This window comes from Rana temporaria, chromosome 9, assembly GCF_905171775.1.
Source record: "Rana temporaria chromosome 9, aRanTem1.1, whole genome shotgun sequence".
Classification (NCBI taxonomy): domain Eukaryota; kingdom Metazoa; phylum Chordata; class Amphibia; order Anura; family Ranidae; genus Rana; species Rana temporaria.
In genome coordinates this window covers 161,289,482-161,310,625 of record NC_053497.1, presented here as the reverse complement: position 1 = coordinate 161,310,625, position 21,144 = coordinate 161,289,482, and the positions used below count along the sequence as shown (strand labels likewise).

Genomic DNA, 21,144 nt, shown 5'->3' with positions numbered 1-21,144 from the left:
TCTAACTTCCTGTTGTCTCCCTCTTTTAGGAGTCATTTGTAAGTCTGATGTTTGAAAGTATATATACTATACAGCCTGCCCTATATACTCTGCAGAAAATTGGGCATTAGGTGGTGTTGGTACCAGAACACTGTAAGTCCTCACAGTTACTCTTGGTGGGCACTGGAATGGGCCCTGCTGTGAAATATTATATCAAGAATTGTAATTGCATGCCACTGTTAAACAGGGGCAGAAAAATTGGGCCTTAGGCAGTGGTGGTGGCACAACACTGTAAAGCCTCATAGTTACTCTTGGTGGGCGCAGGAATGGGCCCTGCTGTGAAATATTAGATAAAAAATTGTAATTGGGCCCCCCCTGTTAAGCAGGGGGAGAAATATTGGGACTTAGGCGGTGGTGGTGGTACAACACTGTAAATAGCCTCTCAGATACACTTGACTGCAGGAATGAGCCTTAGGCAGTGGTGGTGGTGGTGCCACAACACTGCAACCCCTCACTGATACTCTAGTTGAACGCAGGAATTAGCCATGCTGTGAAATACTACAGCAAAAAAGCCCTGAACCAAAAATATTCTTAGAAGCTAGCATCATCAAGATCGAGGAGGAATAGGATAGTCACTCAGCATAGGCAGTCTTCATCCATAGAAAAATGTATCGGTTACATCAGCATCCGGTGCTTGGTAGCTGGTGATCCAAGACTGATTCATTTTTATGAAGGTGAGTCAATCACCGAGTCTGTGGACAGGCGCACTCTGTGATCGGTTACAAAGCCCCCAGCAGCACTCAATGTGCGTTCAGAAAGAATGTTGGATGCAGGACAGGCCAGTAGCTCAATTGCATATTGTGCAAGCTCTGGCCAGTGGTCCATCCTCAACACCCAGTAACCCAGTGGATTTTCTTTTGGAAAAGTCTGCAAGTCTGATCTTGCCCCTAGGTATTCCTGCACCATGTAATTCAAACGCTGGCGATGGTTGCTGGAACCCGATCAGACCTTGGGGCTGCGGACTGAAGAATTGTCTGAAGGCATCAGTCAGACGGCCACCTTCTCTCCGAAGCCTCAGCAACACGTTGTCCAGGACCAGGAAATTGTAACCTCCCAGGCTCTGGAAATGCATTGCACACATCTTTCTGCAAGGCCTCCCGAAGATTTTTCATCCTCTGTGGATCAAGAAGGGTTGCCAGCCAGTAATGATCCCTCTCCTTGATAACACAAATCCTAGGGTCCCTTTGCAGGGAGGCCATGCAGTGTAGGTTTGCTGAGGCATTCGATCTGGAGTCCTCTGGGTCACATGATCCACAGCCACCTCCTCCCAGCCACGTACAACTCCATGGGTTTCTGGGGACTGAAAACGATCCCTTGAAGACTGCTGCCGATGCTGAGTGCTATTCTTGGGCAGGTTGCATTCCCTTTGAACACTGAACGCTGAACACTGGCATTATATGACTGGTGGAAATGACCACAGAGTTTCCTGGCCTACCTCGGGAGATCCTGTAAGCCCAGGTACCTGCCCAAGAACTGCTGCACCACCAAATTCAGGACATGAGCCAAACAGGGAACATGGGTCAAGTGTCCCTGTCGGAGGGTGGAGAGGAGGTTGGTGCCATTGTCGCAAACAACCTTTCCTGGCTGAAACTGGCATGGCGTCAACCACCTCTGAGTCTGCCCCTGCAGAGCTGACAGAATCTCTGCCCCAGTGTGGCTCCTGTCCCCTAAGCAGACCAACTCAAGCACCGCATGGCATCTTTTTGCCTGAGTGCTTGTGTAGCCCCTTGAATGCCTATGGAGCACCGCTGGTTCCGAGGACAAATCTGCAGAGGAAGAGGCCATAGAAGAAGAAGAAGAGGAGAAGGGGGTGGAGGAGGGAGCTGTGGCAGAATCGCCACTACTTGCATTTTGTAGGCGTGGTGGCGGAACAAGCTCCAACAATACTGCACCCTGTCCTGCATCCTTCCCAGCTGCCAGCAGAGTTATCCAGTGCGCCGTGAAAGAAAGATAACGTTCCTGTCCATGCCTGATGGAACATGAGTCAGCGGTAATATGCACCTTACTGCTGACCGCCCTGTCTAACGAGGCCAAGACCTTGCCTTCCACATGCCGGTAGAGAGCCGGAATGGCCTTCCCGTGAAAAGAAAAGGCGTTTAAGAACCTGCCACTGAGGTACCGCACATTCCACAAATTCACAAAAGAGGGCAGAGTCTACCAGCTGAAAAGGCAGCAGTTGCAGTGCTAGCAATTTAGCCAAGCTAGCATTCAGACGCTGAGCAGGTGGATGGCTAGGACCGAATATCTTTTGACAATTTAGCAACTGGGGTAGGGAAATTTGTCTGCTACAATCGGATGTTGGTGTACTGCTAGCAGATTGCAAGTGCTTGGGACAGCTAATTCTACACCTTCATTCCTCTCAGTGCAGGTTTCTGAGAGGACTGAATGTATAGTGGGGTTGCAGATCCCATCTGATGAGGAGCAAGGAGAGGTCTGCCTTGTTCTTTGATGTGGCACTTTTAGTACTGTTGCTAACGGACTGCATGGAAGGTCGACATATGTCTGGTCAAGCATGTGGTGCCCAAGCGGCTGCTGTTTTGGTCACACTTGATATGCTTCAGACATATGTTGCAAACAGCAACGGTGCGATCTGCTGCACGTGTCAAAAAAGGCCCACATAAAATTCACAGGGAGTCAGCAGCGCCCTGCACATGCTTGGCTCTGCGGTGTGATGCAATAGGGTGGCTGCCCTTAAGCTGGCCCCTAGAGGGCATACTGCCTTGGAGATGTGCCTCCTCCTCCCTTCTATCAAGCACCCACATAGTCAGTGACCTCATAATCCCCTCCCTCCTCATCACTGGCGCAAACTTGGCAGTATGCTGCAGCTGGGGGAACATGACTGCCAGTTTCTTGTCCTTCTTGGGCACCCCCTCTCTCTAGGCTTACATTACTCCCTTCCTCAACCTGGGTACCATCATCGGAGCCTTCAAAGCGATGTGCATCCTCCTGCAGCCTGTACCCGACACTTGTGGTCGAACAGTTCAGGGGACTCCTCCGTGCATGATGGTAGGGCTAGGGAAGGAGTGACCGATGACATTGAGCCGATGGAATAGGCCGCATTGGCAGCTGCATTGACAGGCAATATACTATGAGCCTGGGTGACAGAGGATGAGGACCGCTTTGTTATCCACTACACCAACTCTTTTGCATGTTGTGGATCAATAACATGGCCAGCTGCAGAAAAAAAGGACAAGCATGCCCCACTGCCACGTGCTGAGGATGCACCGTGTCCACGACCAGCACTATTGGCTTTAGACACATAGCCTGCTTGCCCTCTTTTAGTGGCCTGTGAGTGTCTGCCTCTCCTTTTGTGGCCTTCCGGACATGCTGTAAATTTTCTTCTCAGCCAGGAAGAACAGGCGGCTGCTGGGGGCGCTCCGAGTCTCCCCGCTTTCTCGGGCGGGGTACAGGTTTGGTCAGGGGGAGGTCCACGGGTGGCCAGCTACCCCTGTACAGTACTGGACCTGGGTACAAGGACCGTGCTTGAAAGGGCAAGCCTAGGAGGGGTAGAGATGTATTGGAATTTACCTGTATCTCTGTGCTGCTGGGTTAGGAAGCCTCACAGCAGCTCCGCCTTGTAAATCTCCTGGTTATCGTATTTTACATGCTGTCTCATTCACGTATTGCCATTAGCAAACTTTTTTTTCACAGCCTGTGAGTTGAGTCGCATTCTGATGACGTCACCCGCTCTCGGCACATCATACTAGTCGGGAACCTTCATGGGGTGATGTTTTGTTCTCATTGCTTCATGCGGTTACGTTTCTCATGCGATCACGTTCTCATGCGAATACGTTTCACATGGTGGTTCTCATACATGCACGTTTCTCATGCGATCTCGTTTCTCAGGCGATCTCGTTTCTCAGGCGATCTCGTTTCTCAGACGATCACGTTTCTGAGGCGATCACGTTTCTGAGGCGATCACGTTTCTGAGGCGATCACGTTTCTCATGCGATCACGTTTCTCATGCGATCACATTTCTCATGCGATCACTTTCTGATGCGATCACTTTCTGATGCGATCTCGTTTCTGATGCGATCTCGTTTTTCATGCGAGTTATGTCCTTGTGTGTTTACGTTTCTCATGCGATTACGTTTTTCATGGTAGTTTCTCATGCGTTCACGTTTCTCATGCGATCACATTCTCATGCGAGTTATGTCCTTGTCTGTTTACGTTTCTTATGCGATCACGTTTCACATAGTAGTTCTCATGCGATTATATTTCTCATGGTAGTTCACATGCGATTGCGTTTCGCATGGTAGTTCTCATGCGATTGCGTTTCGCATGGTAGTTCTCATGCGATTGCGTTTCGCATGGTAGTTCTCATGCGATTGCGTTTCGCATGGTAGTTCTCATGCGATTGCGTTGCACGTGGTGGTTCTCATGCGACTGCATTTCGCATGGTAGTTCTCATGCGGTCACGTTTCTCATGCGAGTCATGTCCTCATGTGTTTACGTTCTCATGCGATTACGTTTTGCGTGGTAGTTCTCTTGCAATTACGTTTCTCATGGTAGTTTCTCATGCGATTGCGTTTCTCATGGTAGTTCCCATGCAATTACGCTTCGTGTGGTAGTTCCCATGCGATTACGTTTCTCATGCGATTACGTTTCACATGGTTGTTCTCATGAGATCACGGTTCTCATGCGATTACGTTTCTCATGGTAGTTTCTCATGCGTTTACGTTTTCGCATGGTAGATCCTCATGTGTTCACGTTTCTCATGGTTCAGGTTCTCGTGCAATTGCGTGGCTCATGCTAGTCATGTTCTTGTGTGGTTGCGATTCTTGTTTGTCAAGTGTACACGTTTCTCTTGCTACTAATGTTCTCGGGTGCTCACGTTGCTCATGCTATTTATGGTCTCATGTTTTCCATTTCTCATGCAATTTTACGTTTCTACTTTCCGTTTTACGTTACATTGCTCATGCTATTCATGTTCTCAAGTGTTTACGTTTCTTATACAGGTTTCAGGCGTGATATTACGTTTCTCACGCAATTACACTTTTTCATACGATTACATTTCTCTGGGTATTTTTTATGTTCTCAGGTTTTTACGTTTCTCATGTTTTTGGTTCACATGCAATTCATGTTCTCGGGTGGGTACGTTTCAGGCAACTTACGTTTCTCATGCAGGTTTTAGTTGGGATGTTTCTAGTGGGTAGAATTGGTATGTTCATTTTTGATTCATGGCGTTTCACCGCTGGGGGGGTTTACCCATTATGGGTGCTTACGGATTGAGATGAGCGTTTTAATTGGCTTGTACGGTGGCAAGTCTCCTCATCTGTTTTTAGTGTACGTTTTTAATTTGCCTGCTACGCCTCAGGTTGCTCGGCCTTTGCTATTCGTGGGTTGTCACATTGTCAGTGCAGCTGCACTAGTCCTACACTTGCCTACATTTTATTTTCATAGTCTGTGCATACATGTCACGTTCATATCCTCACGTTAGTTCATGGCCACTCTCCACTGCTGGTTACCCGTCACGTTTACAGGTACTGTTGGATTGAGATGTTCGTTTCTAATTGGCTTGTGCGGTGGCAAGTCCCCTCATCCTCTTCTCACGGCTTCATTACATTTCATACGTCATGTTTACTGGCCTGACATGTCTTCAGGTTCATAGGCTTGAGTGTTACGTTTTTAATTCGCCTGATTTGCCTTAGGTTGCTCAGCCTCGCTAGTTTCTTGAGACTGACACGTTTTCAGTCTTGTGCTACATATTCGTTCCTGCTCTACGTTACTGCGTGTGTCAATCACGGACACCTACGTAGGTAGGGGTTAGGGTAGGTAGGGATTTTCCTTTTCCTAAGGTAAGTTTGGGCTCGTTGGTCATGTTTTGTTTTAACGATGTTGTTCTTGTTTTCAGATTTCATGTCACGGGCAGCAGATATCGAGGATTTTGCTGCTATTTGTCCTTCTCCGGTTTCAGGTTCTATACACGGTAGCCATTGATCCTCCCGATACGGCCTTCTCTTTTGTTTCAGACGTAGCTTCATCTTCAAGTCCTTTTCAATTCAGCCTAGAAGCTCTTGACTCTGCCTGGCATATCTTCCAGGCGTTTCTATCTCGGTATCCTGGGTTCTTTTCTCACAAACATTCAGCACCTACTTGCGTTTTTATTTCTTTTGCCACTTTCAGCTCAAACGGGTTTTAAGCTGGTGCCCAGTATAGTCTGGGCACCAGACTTTTGCGGATGTACTCAGGGATAGGCCACTTTCCTTTCCCTAGTACTCCCTTCTCTGCTAGCACAGGGCATGACACGTAGCCATTCCCAGCTGCCTAACCAGGGTAGCACTTTGACATTCACTCCGGACCGTCCGGTCAGTACAGGTGCAGTTCTGCTGCCATTCGTTGAAGGGGGCCTGTATTCTCGTTGTTGAGGCGTCAGATTGGCGGTAGTCAGCTTTCTTTCCCGGACATATCCCTGTTCCACATGTCTGTCACAGGCATTTGGGCGTTGGGGGCTTGTGGTTACTTAGTTACTTTCATTTCATCTCTTTGCCAGCTATTCCTACTGTTTTTGTTTTTTGCCCCCTTTTAGGCATACTGACCACATGACCCCGGCACACCTCAGGTCACTTTTCCACCTCAGGTCAATTTCCCCGTTTTCCCCTCAGACCTTTCCCTAGCACGATTACCTGAGACTCTGAGTATAAGTGAAAGGCTGACTGCAGGTTAGCCTGTATTTGTAGGAGGAGTCGGGAGGTATTTTAAACCCGCCCTCCTTCCTCCTTCTGGGCGACGGTTTTCTTGTGGAGACTGTGTATATACCGTATTTATCAGCGTATACCGCACACTATTTTGCCCTGAAAATCAGAGCAAAATCGTGGGTGCGCGATATACGCCGATGCCCGCTTTCACGCCACGAGTTTGAATACTGCACCGGCATATACCGAGCGCAGTACACTCGTGTATCTTCGGGCAGTCTCGGCGCCTCTCACGCTGACGTCCTGAGCGTACAGGACATCATTGCGAGAGTTGCCGAGCCTGCCCGACGATACACGAGTGTACTGCGCTCGGTATATGCCGGCGCAGTATTCAAACTCGTGGCGGGAAAGCGTGTATCGGCGTATATCGCGCACCCACGATTTTGCCCTGATTTTCAGGGCAAAATAGTGCGCGGTATACGCTGATAAATACGGTATATACACAGTCTCCACAAGAAAACCGTCGCCCAGAAGGAGGAAGGAGAGGGCGGGTTTAAAATACCTCCCGACTCCTCCTACAAATACACGGCGCGGTATTCAAACTCGGTGCGGGAAACGAGCGGGGATTACGCGAGGACGCCGCAGAAGGACGCCGGACCCGACGAAGTGGACACCCGAAGCCGCAGAAGGACGCCGGACCCGATGAAGAGGACACCCGAAGCCGCAGACAGACCCGACGAGGCCGCCGATGGACGCCGTGCAAGACACCAAAACTGTAAGTACAAAAAAAAAAATCCACAGGATTCACGGCAACTTTAGGGGTGCGCGGTATACGCGGGAGCGCGTTATACCGCGATAAATACGGTATATATATTTAATGCACAACAGCTCACTGAATCACCTGCCTCTGCCTAAAGTATATTAGAAAAAACGGGGGTGTGTGACCCCCTGGATGGGTTCACTACACACGGAACGATACAGAGAAACAGCCGAAGACGGTTGAAAGCAAAGAATTTGGTTTATTCTTCCATCTTGCTGGAAACAAGTGCAAGCATCCAAACAGCATAAACAAAATCAAACATAAAATAAACCCTGGCCACTTGGGGTGTCTACCTTCACCACACAGGAACCTATCTATGGAGTCTGGCACAGCCTACTGTTGAGCAGACACTGCTGGTCATACAGCAGAAAAATAAATGGTCTTTTTGATTTTTATCACACAGAAAAATCAACAGCACCTCACCTCTTCAGAAGTATTTCTGCTCACTGCTCTCCTTCACTCATAAAGCCTCAGGATGCAGCAATCAGTAGTAATCCTCTGGATTACTTATAGAGGCCTTAATTGTCTCATTCTGAACAGCTGAAGTTTTCCAACGCCCTTAAATCTTTTTGGCTACTTCTGCAGCCGACACCTGATAATAATTGGTGTATTGTCTAAACAAGGCAGAAATGTATCTCCCGTCTGTGACAACACCCACAGATTTACCTGACTTCCTGTCACATACCCCCCCTTGTTTCAACCCTAGGGTTGGGACACAGGTTGCCAGGCAGGCATGCACCCATCTGCATTCCCCATTTTAGCACCGGGGCGATGCGTTACCACAAAACTAAATGCCTGGAGGCCCAGGAACCATCTATTCTCCTATTGGTCTCTTTGTTCTGTGCCATCCACTTTAATGGGGCATGATCAGTCACCAGTACAAACTGTCTACCCACGAGGTAGTACCGGAGAGAATCCAACGCCCATTTCACCGCCAAACACTCTTTCTCAATGGTGGCATAATTCTCCTCATGGGCCTTCAACTTTCGGCTGAGGTACATAACAGGGTGTTCCTCCCCCTTGATAATCTGGGACAGTACAGCTCCTATCCCCACATTTGACGCATCTGTCTGAACCACAAAGTCCTGTTAAAAATCCATAAGGCCTGTTTTAAAGCCTGAAAAGCTGTTTCTGCTTCGGAGTCCATTTGGTCATGACAGACTCCTTCCCTTTGGTCAAATTGGTCTGGGGAGCAGCCTGTGAGGCAAAATGGGGGTTAAAGCGGCGATAATAGCCCGCGATCCCCAAAAATGCACGAACCTGTTTCTTGTTGGTGGTACATGGCCAATCCTGAATAGCCTCAACTTTGTTTTATTTGGGGCTTGATTAGACCTCTTCCAATGGTATTTTTAGGATTGGCTGTAAACCCAGCTTTCCAGATGGAATCCAACACAGCCTGAACTTTTGGTAAGTGTGAGTCCCAATCCTCACTGTGGATGACAACGTCATCGAGGTATGCAGCAGCATAGGCCCGATGAGGCCGAAGGGTCTTATCCATGGTGCGTTGAAATGTGGCGGGAGCATTCTGTAACCCAAAAGGCATCCTTCGATATTGGAAAGATCCATATGGAGTTACAAATGCTGTTTTTTCCCTGGCCGAGTCTGAGAGAGGTATTTGCCAATAACCCTTGGTCAGGTCTAACGTCGTCATGTACCGGGCAGTGCCTAGGCGATCAATCAGTTCATCTATGTGGGGCATAGGATAGATGTCAAACTTAGTGATTTAATTCAGGCCGCGAAAGTCCTTACAAAACCGCCAACTTCCATCTGGTTTGGGCACTAAGACAATGGGACTGGACCAATCACTATTTGACTCTTCTATCATCCCCAGCTCAAGCATTTTTTTTTACTTCCTGGCGAATTGCCTTTCGCCGGGCTTCTGGAATTCTATAAGGCTTCAACTTGACCTTATCCCCTGGTGTGGTAATAATGTCATGTTCAATTCAGGAGACCCAACCTGGCAGGCCTGAAAACTTCTCCTTATTACGGAGCACAAATTCTTTAACCTCCTGTTGCTGAGTTTTGGATAGAGTCTCCGCTATCCCAACTTCAGGGACAGCCAGGTTAAATGGAGCAGAAAATTGGGTAGTCTTGGCGACCAAGGACTCTCTATCCTTCCAGGGTTTCAGCAAGTTCACGTGATAGAGCTGCTCAGGTTTTCGTCTTTCCGGTTGGCTAATTTTATAATTCACCACCCCCATTTTCTCCAACACTTCATAGGGACCCTGCCATTTGGCTAGGATTTTACTTTCGACCGTGGGGGCCAGCACCAACACCCTATCACCAGGTGCAAAGGAACGGACCTGGGCCCCACGATTGTAAATCCTTTGTTGAGCCAATTGGGCTTGGGCTAAATGTTCCTTCACAATCGGCATCACTTGGGCAATTCTATCTTGCATTTGGGCCACATGTTCAATCACACTTCGATGAGGGGAACTCTCACTTTCCCATGTTTCCCTGGCAATGTCCAGTAGGCCCCGGGGGTGCCTCCCATACAGTAGCTCAAACGGAGAGAACCCTGTGGACGATTGGGGAACCTCTCTTATGGCAAACATCAGATAAGGGAGCAGATAATCCCAATTCTTTCCGTCTTTATCCACCACCTTCCTCAACATTTTTTTTTAGGTTTTATTAAACCTTTCCACTACCCGTCTGTTTGAGGGTGGTATACTGATGTACGTAATTGGGTCACTTTCAGGAGTTTACAAAGTTCTTTGGTCACCCTAGACATAAACGGGGTGCCCTGGTCAGTTAGGACTTCCTTAGGAATACCCACACGGCTGAAAACCTGAAATAACTCTTTGGCAATGGTTTTAGCAGAGGTGTTTCAGAGAGGAATCGCTTCTGGGTAATGGGTGGCATAGTCCATTATTACCAAGATGTGCTGGTGCCCTCTAGTGGACTTCAGTAAGGGGCCAACCAAGTCCATGGCGATCCTCTCAAAAGGGACCTCGATAATGGGCAGGGGTACCAACGGACTGCGGAAATGTGGTATTGGTGCAGTAATCTGACACACTGGACAGGAAGAGCAGTACAATTCCATTTCTTAGTGATCCCAGGCCAATAAAACCTCTGGGTGATCCTCTCCTGGTTTTTTTCTGCTCCCAAATGTCCCCCAAGAATGTGCCCATGGGCCAGTTCCAAAACCATCTTGCGGTACGGTTTAGGCACTACCACTTGCTCAATGGTGTCCTCTATCCTCTGTGACACTCGATATAACAGGTCCCTTTCAATAATGAAGTAAGGGAGGGCAACCCTCTCTTCAGGGTTAACTAACTCCCCATCTATCTTCACTACATTCTCCCGGGCTCTTAGCAATGTGGGGTCCCTCAATTGCCCAGTGATAACGTTTTCTGTGCACCTCGAGGTCATCAAACCCTATCGGCCGCTGTTCCTCTTCTGCGGTAGCAGGCTCCTCCCTAGGTACCTCCCTTCCCACAATGGCATCATGTGGCAGTTTGGGAACTAAACCCACCTGGTGACACAAGTTACCGATGGAGGTTTCAAAGGAAACCGTAGTCACCGGATATTCTCGAGTGTCCCCCTGTACACAAACTACAGCCATTTTCCTAGGATGTAAGGTTTTTCCCACCACTAGATCACTTTTCACTAAGGTGACCAGGCTACCTGAATCCAACAATACCACAACATCTTTACCATCTAAGCACATTCTATATAAAGGTTTCTCATTTCCCTTTTCTGCAGTGCATGTGGTTGCAAAAAGGGACTGTCGTCTCTCTGTCAGCAAGTCACACTGCATGGGTTCATCACCCGCTGGGCAAACCACTGCTACATGTCCCTCTTCCCGGCAACAGTAACAAATCAACCTTCTGGTTCTCTCCTGTGGGATGGGTCTTCCAGGCCGCTCTCGCCAAACATTAGCAGTAGTCCTGATAATTCCTCTAGTTGCTCCTTGGTCCCTCTCTCCACCCCCATCCCTTGATGCGGTCTTACCTATAGGTGGGGAGGGTCTGGTCTTGGGGTGGAAAGTATGTGCGTCTCTGGTGGAAGAGGACAAATTCTCTGTTGTTGGGTACCTTTCGACCAGGTCTACAAGTTTGTCTGCGGTTTCCGGACCACCATGGTTCACCCATTTCTGCAGGGTGTTAGGAAGAGACCTAAGAAATTTGTCCATGACTACTCGCTCCAAAATTTTTGGTCCGGACAGAGTTTCTGGCTACAGCCATTTCCTAGCCAAATGAATGAGGTCATACATCTGCGACCGAGGTGGCTTCCTCTGCTGATAACTCCAATTGTGGACCCGCTGAGCACAGACATCCAGGGTTACACCGTAACATTACTAATATTTCCAATTTTAATCGATCATAGGTTTTTGCATCTGCAAGCTCCAAATCAAAATATGCCTTTTGGGCTTCTCCAGATAATAGGGGGGCCACTAGTCCAGCCCACTGTTCTTTAGGCCAACTCTCTTTTTCCGCTGTTCTCTCAAACGTGGTCAGAAACATCTCAGGGTCATCATCTGCAGTCATCTTTGGCAATAAGTGGCTTTTATTGATGTGTGTGTTTATATGATCAATGTGAATTAAATTATATTTTTTACGTACATAAGTTTTGTCTACTATGTATGGTATCTGCGGTACCTCAGCAAATCTTTTCGATTTATACCACATATCCCAACTGCATTCGCACAGTCCCATGCCCCATCCCCAATTGGGAACACATATTCATTTTTCTACCCGGGACGGTAATGCGTTTGGGTTTATCCCCTTAATACACTATGTAGGCTCTATATGTACTATTTATCTCTCTCTCTATATATATTTATTTATTAGCCCTCAAAAAATCCACTCGCCTGCTCGCATTTTTCGAGTGGATTCTGAGGTCTGGCGAGGAAGGGCTGCCTGGGAGTCGGGGGGCGAGCCGTCAGCCTGGCTGTGTCAATTGGGAGTCCTTCTCCCAGCAATCACGGAGGTCAGAGGGGGAAGAGAGAGCCGCCCAGGTGTTCGGAGCACAGCGGGGGGAACAGTGATAACGGCTTTCCTTTCAATAGCTGTGTTCACCGCCGCTCGCTGTCAGATACAGCGCCGCCCCCTGGTCCCGGGACATTGATTGACAGATCACCCGTCACTGGGATCAGATGGGTGATCTGTCTATAAAAGTTTTCTGGCCAGGGGGCGGGGCTGTTTATGACGTTGCGCGGCGGGAACACGGTTATTAAAATGAAAGCTGTTATCACTGTGTTCCCCCGCTGCACTCTGAACAACTGGGCGGCTCTCCTGTTCTTCTCCACGGCTGCAAGGTGGATACAAGACTGCATTGGTGGGCACACGGCTGCATTGGTTGGCACACGGCTGCATTGGTTGGCACACGGCTGCATTGGTGGGCACACGGCTGCATAGTTGGGCACACGGCTGCATAGGTGGACATATGACTGTATTAGTGGACACAAGACTGCATTGGTGGGCACTGGGTACATGGCTGCAGGTGGACACAAGACTACATTGGTGGGCACTGGGCACAAAGCTGCATTGGTGGGGACACAAGGCTGCATTGATGGACACAAGGCTACATTGGTGGGCACTGGGCACAAAGCTGCATTGGTGGGCACAAAGCTGCATTTGTGGGCACACGGCTGCATGGTGGACACAAGACTGCATTGGTGGGCACAAGGCTGCATGGTGGACACAAGACTGCATTGGTGGGCACTGGGCACACGACAGCATTGGTGGGCACAAGGCTGCATGGTGGACACACGCAGCCTGCAGGCACGGATACAGTTGTTAATATTTATTTTAATAACTTAATTCTGCATAATACATTTGAGTGTCATTTTATGAGAGCGTGTTTAAGGGCGGGCTGGGTGGGACAACTGGGGGCGAGTAACCCTTAAGGCCTGGCTAGTAGCTCAGGACTTGAAATTTTGAGCCCTGTATTAAATGCACTGCAGCTCACTGAGTCACCTGCCTGCCTGAAATTATAGTATTAGTATTAGACAAAGTGCACCACGAGCGGCCTGCAGTCAGATCTAGCTACACTGGATACAGTGTGTGTTTGTGTGTTTGTTTATATATATATATATATATATATATACAGTGATACCTCGGTTCACAAATTTAATTTTCGCATGTCACATGTCAAATCGCATCTCAAATCGGCGGCAATTGTTGGCAATGGCACTGTCCTAATCAGTGCGACGCCGCATCTGCGATTTCAAAAAGTAGTTCCTGTACTACTTTTTGCGATTTCGGGCCGCGAGTTACATTAAATTGCGGCCGAAATCGCCGCAAAATCGCTGTAAAATCGCGCATTTTACCGCGATTTTGAATTCGCAGCAGTGTGAACCTAGGCTCAGGTGGAGTTGGAGCAGTGGCTGCTAGTGAGTGTATCTGTGTGAAGATAGATGCTGTGTGCATTAAGAAGCTCAAAGCTGTGTGCATTGAGGGACTTGAAGCTGTGTGTGTTTAACCCCTTCCATACAGGGCTTTTTCACCCCCTTCCTGCCCTGACCAATTTTTAGTTTTCAGCGCTTTTGCACTTTGAATGACAATTGCGTGGTCATGCAACACTGTACCCAAACTAAATCTTTGTTTTTTCCCCCCACAAATAGAGCTTTTGTTTGGTGGTATTTGATCATCTCTGCGGATTTTATTTTTTGCACTATAAACAAAAGTAGAGCGACTATTTAAAAAAAAAAAAAACACAATATTTTTAACTTTTTTTTTTAATATCACAATTTTTTTTAAAAAAACTTTTTTTTCCTCAGTTAGTTTAGGCCGATACGTATTCTTCTACATATTTTTGGTAAAAAAAATCGCAATAATCGTATATTGATTTGTTTGCGCAAAAGTTATAGCGTCTACAAAATAGGAGATTTATGGCCTTTTTAATTTTATTATTTTTTTTACTAGTTTTGGCGGCGATTTGCGATTTTTTTACTGTAACCGTGACATTGCGGTGAACACATCGGACACTTTTTGACACGTTTTTGGGACAATTCACATTTATACAGCGATTAATGCTATAAATATGCATTGATTACTGTGTAAATGTGACTGGCGGGGAAGGGGTTAACCACTAGGGGGTGCTGAAGGGGTTAATATGTTCCCTAAGGTGTGTTCTAACTGTAGGGGGGAGGGGACTCACAAGGGGAGGAGACCGATGTGTGTTCCTCTGTACTGGGAACACACATTGGTCTCCTCCCCACTGACCGGAGGTGGATCTGTGTGTTTACACACACAGATCCACACTCCTGCCGTGATTACCGACAATCGCGGGTGCCCGGCGGCAATCGCGGCCGGGCACCCGTGCCGGGTCACGAGCGTTGCCGCGGGCACGCGCGCCCTAGATCGCCGGGAACACAGGACGTCATATGACGTCCACCCGGATCGAGAGAGGGTCCCTGCTGGCGTCACTTTACAATGCGCCGGTAGGGAAGTGGTTAAGGAACCCTAAGACTGTATGCATCCAAGACTGTTGGACTGGAGGAGCTGGTAGTTTAAAGGACCAGTACCTATGGCAGCAGTACTGTCGAAGAGTAGCCAGGTGGGCTGGTATTTTCAGTTATCTCTGAACATCGTTTTAACCCCTGTGTGGGATTCCTGAGTGGACTTTTTTTGTTTTGTTTTTATAAATGTGGGCTACCAGGCCCTTAACGATATACACCTGTTTGGTGTCGACTCACTACACGAAAACGCATCTACCACGAGATCTAACAACCCCCTATGTCACACACACACACAGGTTTGTGTATATATTGTGTGTGTGTGTGTGTGTGTGTATATATATATATATATATATACACTGCAGCTGAGCTAAGTGAATAACCTGGCTGCCTGCTGAATCTAAATGACACTCTCTCGGTCCACGCCAGCAACGCGCTACACAGGGCCGGCGTGCAGGCGACCTTATAGTGTCAGGCGTCCCCCCGAGCAATAATTGGCAAAGGCACCCTACCTTTGGCCAATTGTGGCTTTTTGCTGACGGCGCTGGGATTGGCCAAAGCATGCGGATCATAGTGCATGCTTTGGCCAATCATCATCCAGCAATGCACGCGAACGCCCCATAATGTTCGTTCTTCGATGAACGGGCGAACAACCAATGTTCAAGTCCAACTCATGTTTGACCCGAACATAAAACACATCCCTAATGCTAATCACAATTTAGTTTGTATATCACAGTATGTTGCTATGTCAATACTCAACAATTGATTCCTAGCACTGCACTGTTTTCACTCTGTTTACTTATATCACACATTTATAAAGGATTACTGTATTTTTGCATGTTCAGCTATGCAAAGTTTTCTAGTGTTATCACTACTTTTAGTTATATTCTGTAGCAAGCGCTTCTTTTTCTCCTACAGTCTTCGCACCTCAGAGACAAGCTACCTTAACGAAGCATTCTCATTCTACTCTGCTATTCGACAGCGTTCCTACTATTCTCAAGTCACAAAAGAGGACAGGTGAGATTTTGCTTAATAATTAACTTTCTTTTTACAGTCTTCAATTTTTGTAACCTAAATGTCAAAAGTGGTAGATCATGTTCAGCATGTGAGAGATTTCCCTCAATGGGATGCTTTTAGCTTGCTTTCTTCTGTAATAATAATATAAACGTTTTTATGCATCCAATGCCATTCAGGTACATCATCACTGGCATCTGTGGCAGAGTAAATTGATTAAAAAAACAAAAACCTATGTTTACACAAGCAAAATTAAGTTATACATAAATATAAGACCCTTTTTTCCCCTAATCGTCTTTCAGGACAGCCACTGGAGAGACCTTGGCTCCTCCCCTCTATTGGAAACACAGCGCCAGCCTCCTATAAATTTCCTCCTCCCCTGCTGGTCCTCGGTTATTTGTGTTTCCTCCAGAGGGGAGACATCATTAGGAATCAGCCAAGGGAGGCTCAGGCAAAACGGTCCGGAAAGGGAGCAGGGGCTCTTGGGACAAAACCAGGTTACAAACCTGAATAGGGTGGCCGCCCTCACATCCCTGAGCGCAGGTGTAGGTCGGGGGGGCTCTGTTTTTGCAGGCACCGAGTGTGGTATAAAGAAGTGCAACCAGCGTCCCATGCTCGGTTCAGCGTGTGGCTGCAGGAGGAATCGGGATTCCAGAACGCAAGCCACGCCGGGTATTGGGACCGCTCGGAGCCGACGGTGGGTGACGTCATGTCCGGCATACGGGGGCGTGCACTTCCGGGTTCGCGGCTTCTGGTTCCGGCCGCAAATTTCAAAAACGGAGCCAGGCAAAGGCTGGAGGGAGCTGCATATCGCTGTAGAGACAGCAGACGCAGCGCCGGCGACACAGATATGTCGGGGACAGAAGGCAAAGATACTGCTCCAGCAGCTCCAGCCATACTAAGGTGAGGGGAACCTAGGGTGGATCTCCCCTCTCCTAAAAAAAAACCACCACCCCTCCCCACCCCCCAGGGAAATAGGGAGGGGGAGGTGGATTGAGCCCTCAGTGTCAGAGGGTGATTCATAGGGCTCCTAGTGTGGTAAGCCCGTATGAAGGCACTGCGCGCCTGCCGTGTAGCAGGGGGAAGGTTACGGTACTAACTGTGGGGTATATTTGTTCCCTTGTGTCTTTCAGAAAACTGACAAAGATAAGACTACCCACAGTTCAAAGAAAAAGTGTCCATCCTGTAAAGTCACACTTAGGGAGTCATGGAAAAAAGCTATTTGTAGCGATTGTATTAACAAGCTAGTACAGGAGCACACTGCGGAACAGAGTGATCTGGCATCATGCGTTAAGGAACTATCTAACACCTTTGATTCTTTTAAAACATTTTTTGAACGTTTCCAGATCCCGCAGCTTCAGTCAGCATCTCCTCCTGTACAGGCAACAGCTATAGTACCGGAATTAAGACCTTCCACCAGTGCAGGCCCTTCAATAGTTCCTAGAGAGGAGCCAGAAGAGGAACCTGACAGCGCAGTGTCCGGTTCTCAGGAATCAGAGGAGGAGGCTCAGGAAGGTGATTCCACAAAGCCCTCCCGTTATAAGCTCTCATTAGAGGATGTAGATCACCTCTTGGGAGCCATATATACCACTCTGGGTATTCAAACAGAGAAAAAATCACTATCCCTGCATGACCAGATGTATGAGGGTTTAAGAGAACAGGAAACATTTTTTTTTTCCAGTTCATGAAGTTCTGGTCGAAGCAATTAAAAAAGAATGGCAGGAACCAGAAAGGAAACCATTTTTTTCTAAGGCTTTAAAAAGACATTTTCCATTTTCAGATGACCCATCCTCAATATGGAACAAAACACCAAAGCTAGATGCTGCTTTCTCTAAGGTATCAAGGCATACCGACCTAGCATTTGAGGACATGGGCATCTTATCCGAAGCAATGGATAAAAAAATGGATTCGTTACTAAAGAAGTCTTGGGACTCCACGCTGGGTAGTTTAAAAAACCAGCAATGGCAGTCATGTGGTAGCCAGAAACATGGAATTCTGTTTAAACCAGATCCAGGCTCACATTGAGGAAGGAACTGCGAAGGAGCAAATCCTATCCTCCTTTCCCACATTGTTGAGAGGCATAGCTTATATTGCAGACGCCTCAGCTGAACTTGTGCGGATGGCAGTCAGTTCATCATCACTGGCCAACTCCACTAGGAGGGCTCTATGGTTAAAGACTTGGCAGGGGGACTGCGCGTCTAAAACCAAACTATGCGGCATCCCATTCACAGGGGACCTGCTTTTTGGGCCTGGATTAGAAAAGGTGCTAGATCGTACAGCGGATAAAAAGAAAGCGTTTCCGCTGAAACGCAAAGCACCTTGGAGTCAGCCACAGCAGAATAAAAGGAGACAAAACAAGTTTAATTGGGTTCCAAAAGGTCCCCGTTTCACAACACCCAAGGCAGACAATCAAAAAAGGCCTTGGGCCCAGAAGGGGAAAGGCAAAGCAGGAGCCATTTTTCGTCCTTTTTTTTTTTAAATCAAAAACAAGTTTATTGTAGAAAAATAGAGATACAATCACATGGTTGCACACAGACAGGTAAGTATCATTTGCAGTATACAGGGAAAAAATAAAAAGGGTCAGGATACAATCTTATATCAGCGTATATCAAGTTTCGGTCCAATACCAATGTACTCTAATGGCATGCCTGCCAACATAAACGTAAACAAGGCAGTTATGAGAAAGTGTTACACTTTACAATACTACAAGCAGTATGCATTATTACCCTGGTGAATGTAGTCTGACTGTGCACAGAAGCATCCGACTGCAATCTCAGGGGGTGAAGAAAAAGTTTCACAAACTAAGGTTGAGAAAAAAAGGGAGGAGGGGAAACAGGTAGTGAAAAAGAGTGAGAAAGAAAGAAGAAGGAAGAAAAAGATAAGGAAGAAGAGGGAAAAAGAAAAAGAAAAAAGAACTGTGGACCACCATTATGTTCTCAGCACCTCTTTGGGTTCTCCAATGAGTGGTGTAGCATGTCCCACTCTCTCTCTCTATTCACAGCGCAATCGCATTCCTTCACCCTGAAACAAAGGCATTTATCCCTGCAATAATCTGTCCCTCACCAACTGCAAGGGGCCTAGTCCCGGCACATCTAGCCATGGCTGCCACATAGAATAAAATTTCTTTAATGCACCCCGATGTTGGTATGTTAACTTTTCGCGTATTAAAATACTGTTGGCCTGTGTCACCCATTGTGTGCCTGTTGGTACCCTAGGGGTTATCCATAGTTTAGCTATCTCTTTGCGGGCAAGATAAAGCAATCTTAGCACTGCGGTATGTCCATTTGGGGGGAGGTCAGGTATTTCCAAGGCACCAAGGAGGCAAACCACTGGATCAGTAATGACTGGAATCTGAAACACCTGAGCTATAGTATCCAGAACGAATTTCCAATACCGGAATAACTTGGGGCACTTCCACATCATGTGTAGAAGATCACCAGTTTGTGCAGTGCATTTTGGGCACAAGGGGGTGTCCCTAAAGCCCCATTTGTGTAGCCTGGCTGGGGTTCTGTACACCCTATGTAGTAAATATAAATGTGATAGTCTTTGAGATGCAGAGACTGAGACTAAGGGGGCGGATGTCAGACACAGCTCCCAGGTTTCCCCATCTATAGGTCCCAAGTCACGCTCCCACCCACGTCTGCAGGGAAGTTTACTGGCATCATGAGTGTGTTGGAGCAGTCTTGCATATACCCGTGAAATCATACCTGCCCTGTCCTCCGTGGAGAGCACATCTCTCATCAGAGGGTGCGCTACCACAACCAGTGGGGAGAGTCTACCCTCACACTGTACTGCGTGTCTCAACTGTAGGTATTGATAAAATTGGGTGTTATGTAACCCAAAGTCCTCTTTCATGGCCGCAAAAGTTTTAAAGGCAGTGCCAGAGAACAACTGGGTAACATAATGTATCCCGAGCCTCTCCCATGGGCCGAAGCCCTTCAGTGTAAAGAGCTCTCCTAAATATTTATTTCTCCAGATTGGAGTGAACTGGCAGATCGCTTTAAGTTTAAAAGTGTTTCTCACATATTTCCATAGAGTGTTCAATAAAGTTATCGTGGGAAGAGTATCAGGGAACTGGGTAAGACCAGCCTCCAGATACACCAGTGCCGGGAGTGCCGAATCTACTGGGACTATCAATGACCTAATCGGATCCGAGTCATCAACCACAGCCCAATTACCAAGATGCTGGAGCTGTGAGGCTATAAAATAGAACCTCGAGTGTGGGACCGCAAGGCCCCCTTGATCTTTTGTAAGCTGCAGTGAGTGTAGACTAATACGAGCCACTTTTCCCCCCCAGATTAGTTCCCTAAACTGAGAGTCTATCCGAGTAAACCATTTATGTGTAATCCAAATTGGAGAGTTGTGAAAGATGTACAGGAGCTGAGGCGCCCAAACCATCTTAATTAAATTGACTCTACCAGTCACGGACAGTGGCAATTTCCTCCAGGCTGAGCATTTTAGGCGGAGTTTTTGTAGTAATGGAGATAGATTCCTGTCTAGGTATTGAAGCGGGAGTGGTGTGACCTGTATGCCCAAATAACGAAATTCATCCACCACAGCAATGTCCCTTGCGCAGTCAGGCAATGGACCCGGCAGGGGATCTAAGGGCATAAGAACCGATTTATTCCAATTAATAGAGAAACCCGAGAGCCGACCGAAGCCAGCGATTAGGTTCATAACATTTTTTAAAGAGCCGTCTGTATCTCCCAAGTATATTAGAGTGTCATCCGCATAAAGGGAGACCACATCTTTCCTGGGTCCTCTCTGAAACCCCACTATTTCCTGCATATGCCTGATGTGAATGGCCAGTGGTTCGAGAGCCAGGGCAAACAACAGGGGCGACAAAGGGCACCCCTGCCGGGTGCCCCTAGCAAGATGGAAGGGTTCCGATACTTCCCCGTTGACGCGCATTCTCGCCGACGGGGAACTATACAACAGCTGAACCCATTTCAAAAATGTGGATCCCACCCCAAATCGACTCAGGACTTCCCAAAGATAGGGCCATTCTACACTGTCGAACGCCTTGGCGGCGTCCAACGATAGAACCGCCCTATTTCCTACATTGTCCGGGGGGATTTGCAAGTTTAAGAAAAGTCTGCGCAAGTTCTGCGAAGTCGACCTCGTCGGGATAAACCCCGACTGATCTCTGTGAATCACTTTTTGTATGCATTTAGCCAACCTGCTAGCCAGAGCCCTGGCCAACAGCTTGACATCACACGTCAGAAGTGAGATCG

The 21,144-nt window shown here is 47.6% G+C and overlaps 1 protein-coding gene across 2 annotated transcripts in view; it reads left to right on the top strand.

Annotated features, from left to right (window-relative positions):
* The window catches only part of SCAI (suppressor of cancer cell invasion), a 1,073,481-nt gene that overhangs the window by 350,059 nt on the left and 702,278 nt on the right, over positions 1-21,144 (top strand). For both annotated transcript variants that reach the window (XM_040324877.1, XM_040324876.1), the window contains exon 5: positions 15,815-15,913. In XM_040324877.1, the coding sequence (XP_040180811.1) occupies positions 15,815-15,913 (99 nt within the window). The remainder of the gene's footprint in view (positions 1-15,814; positions 15,914-21,144) is intronic.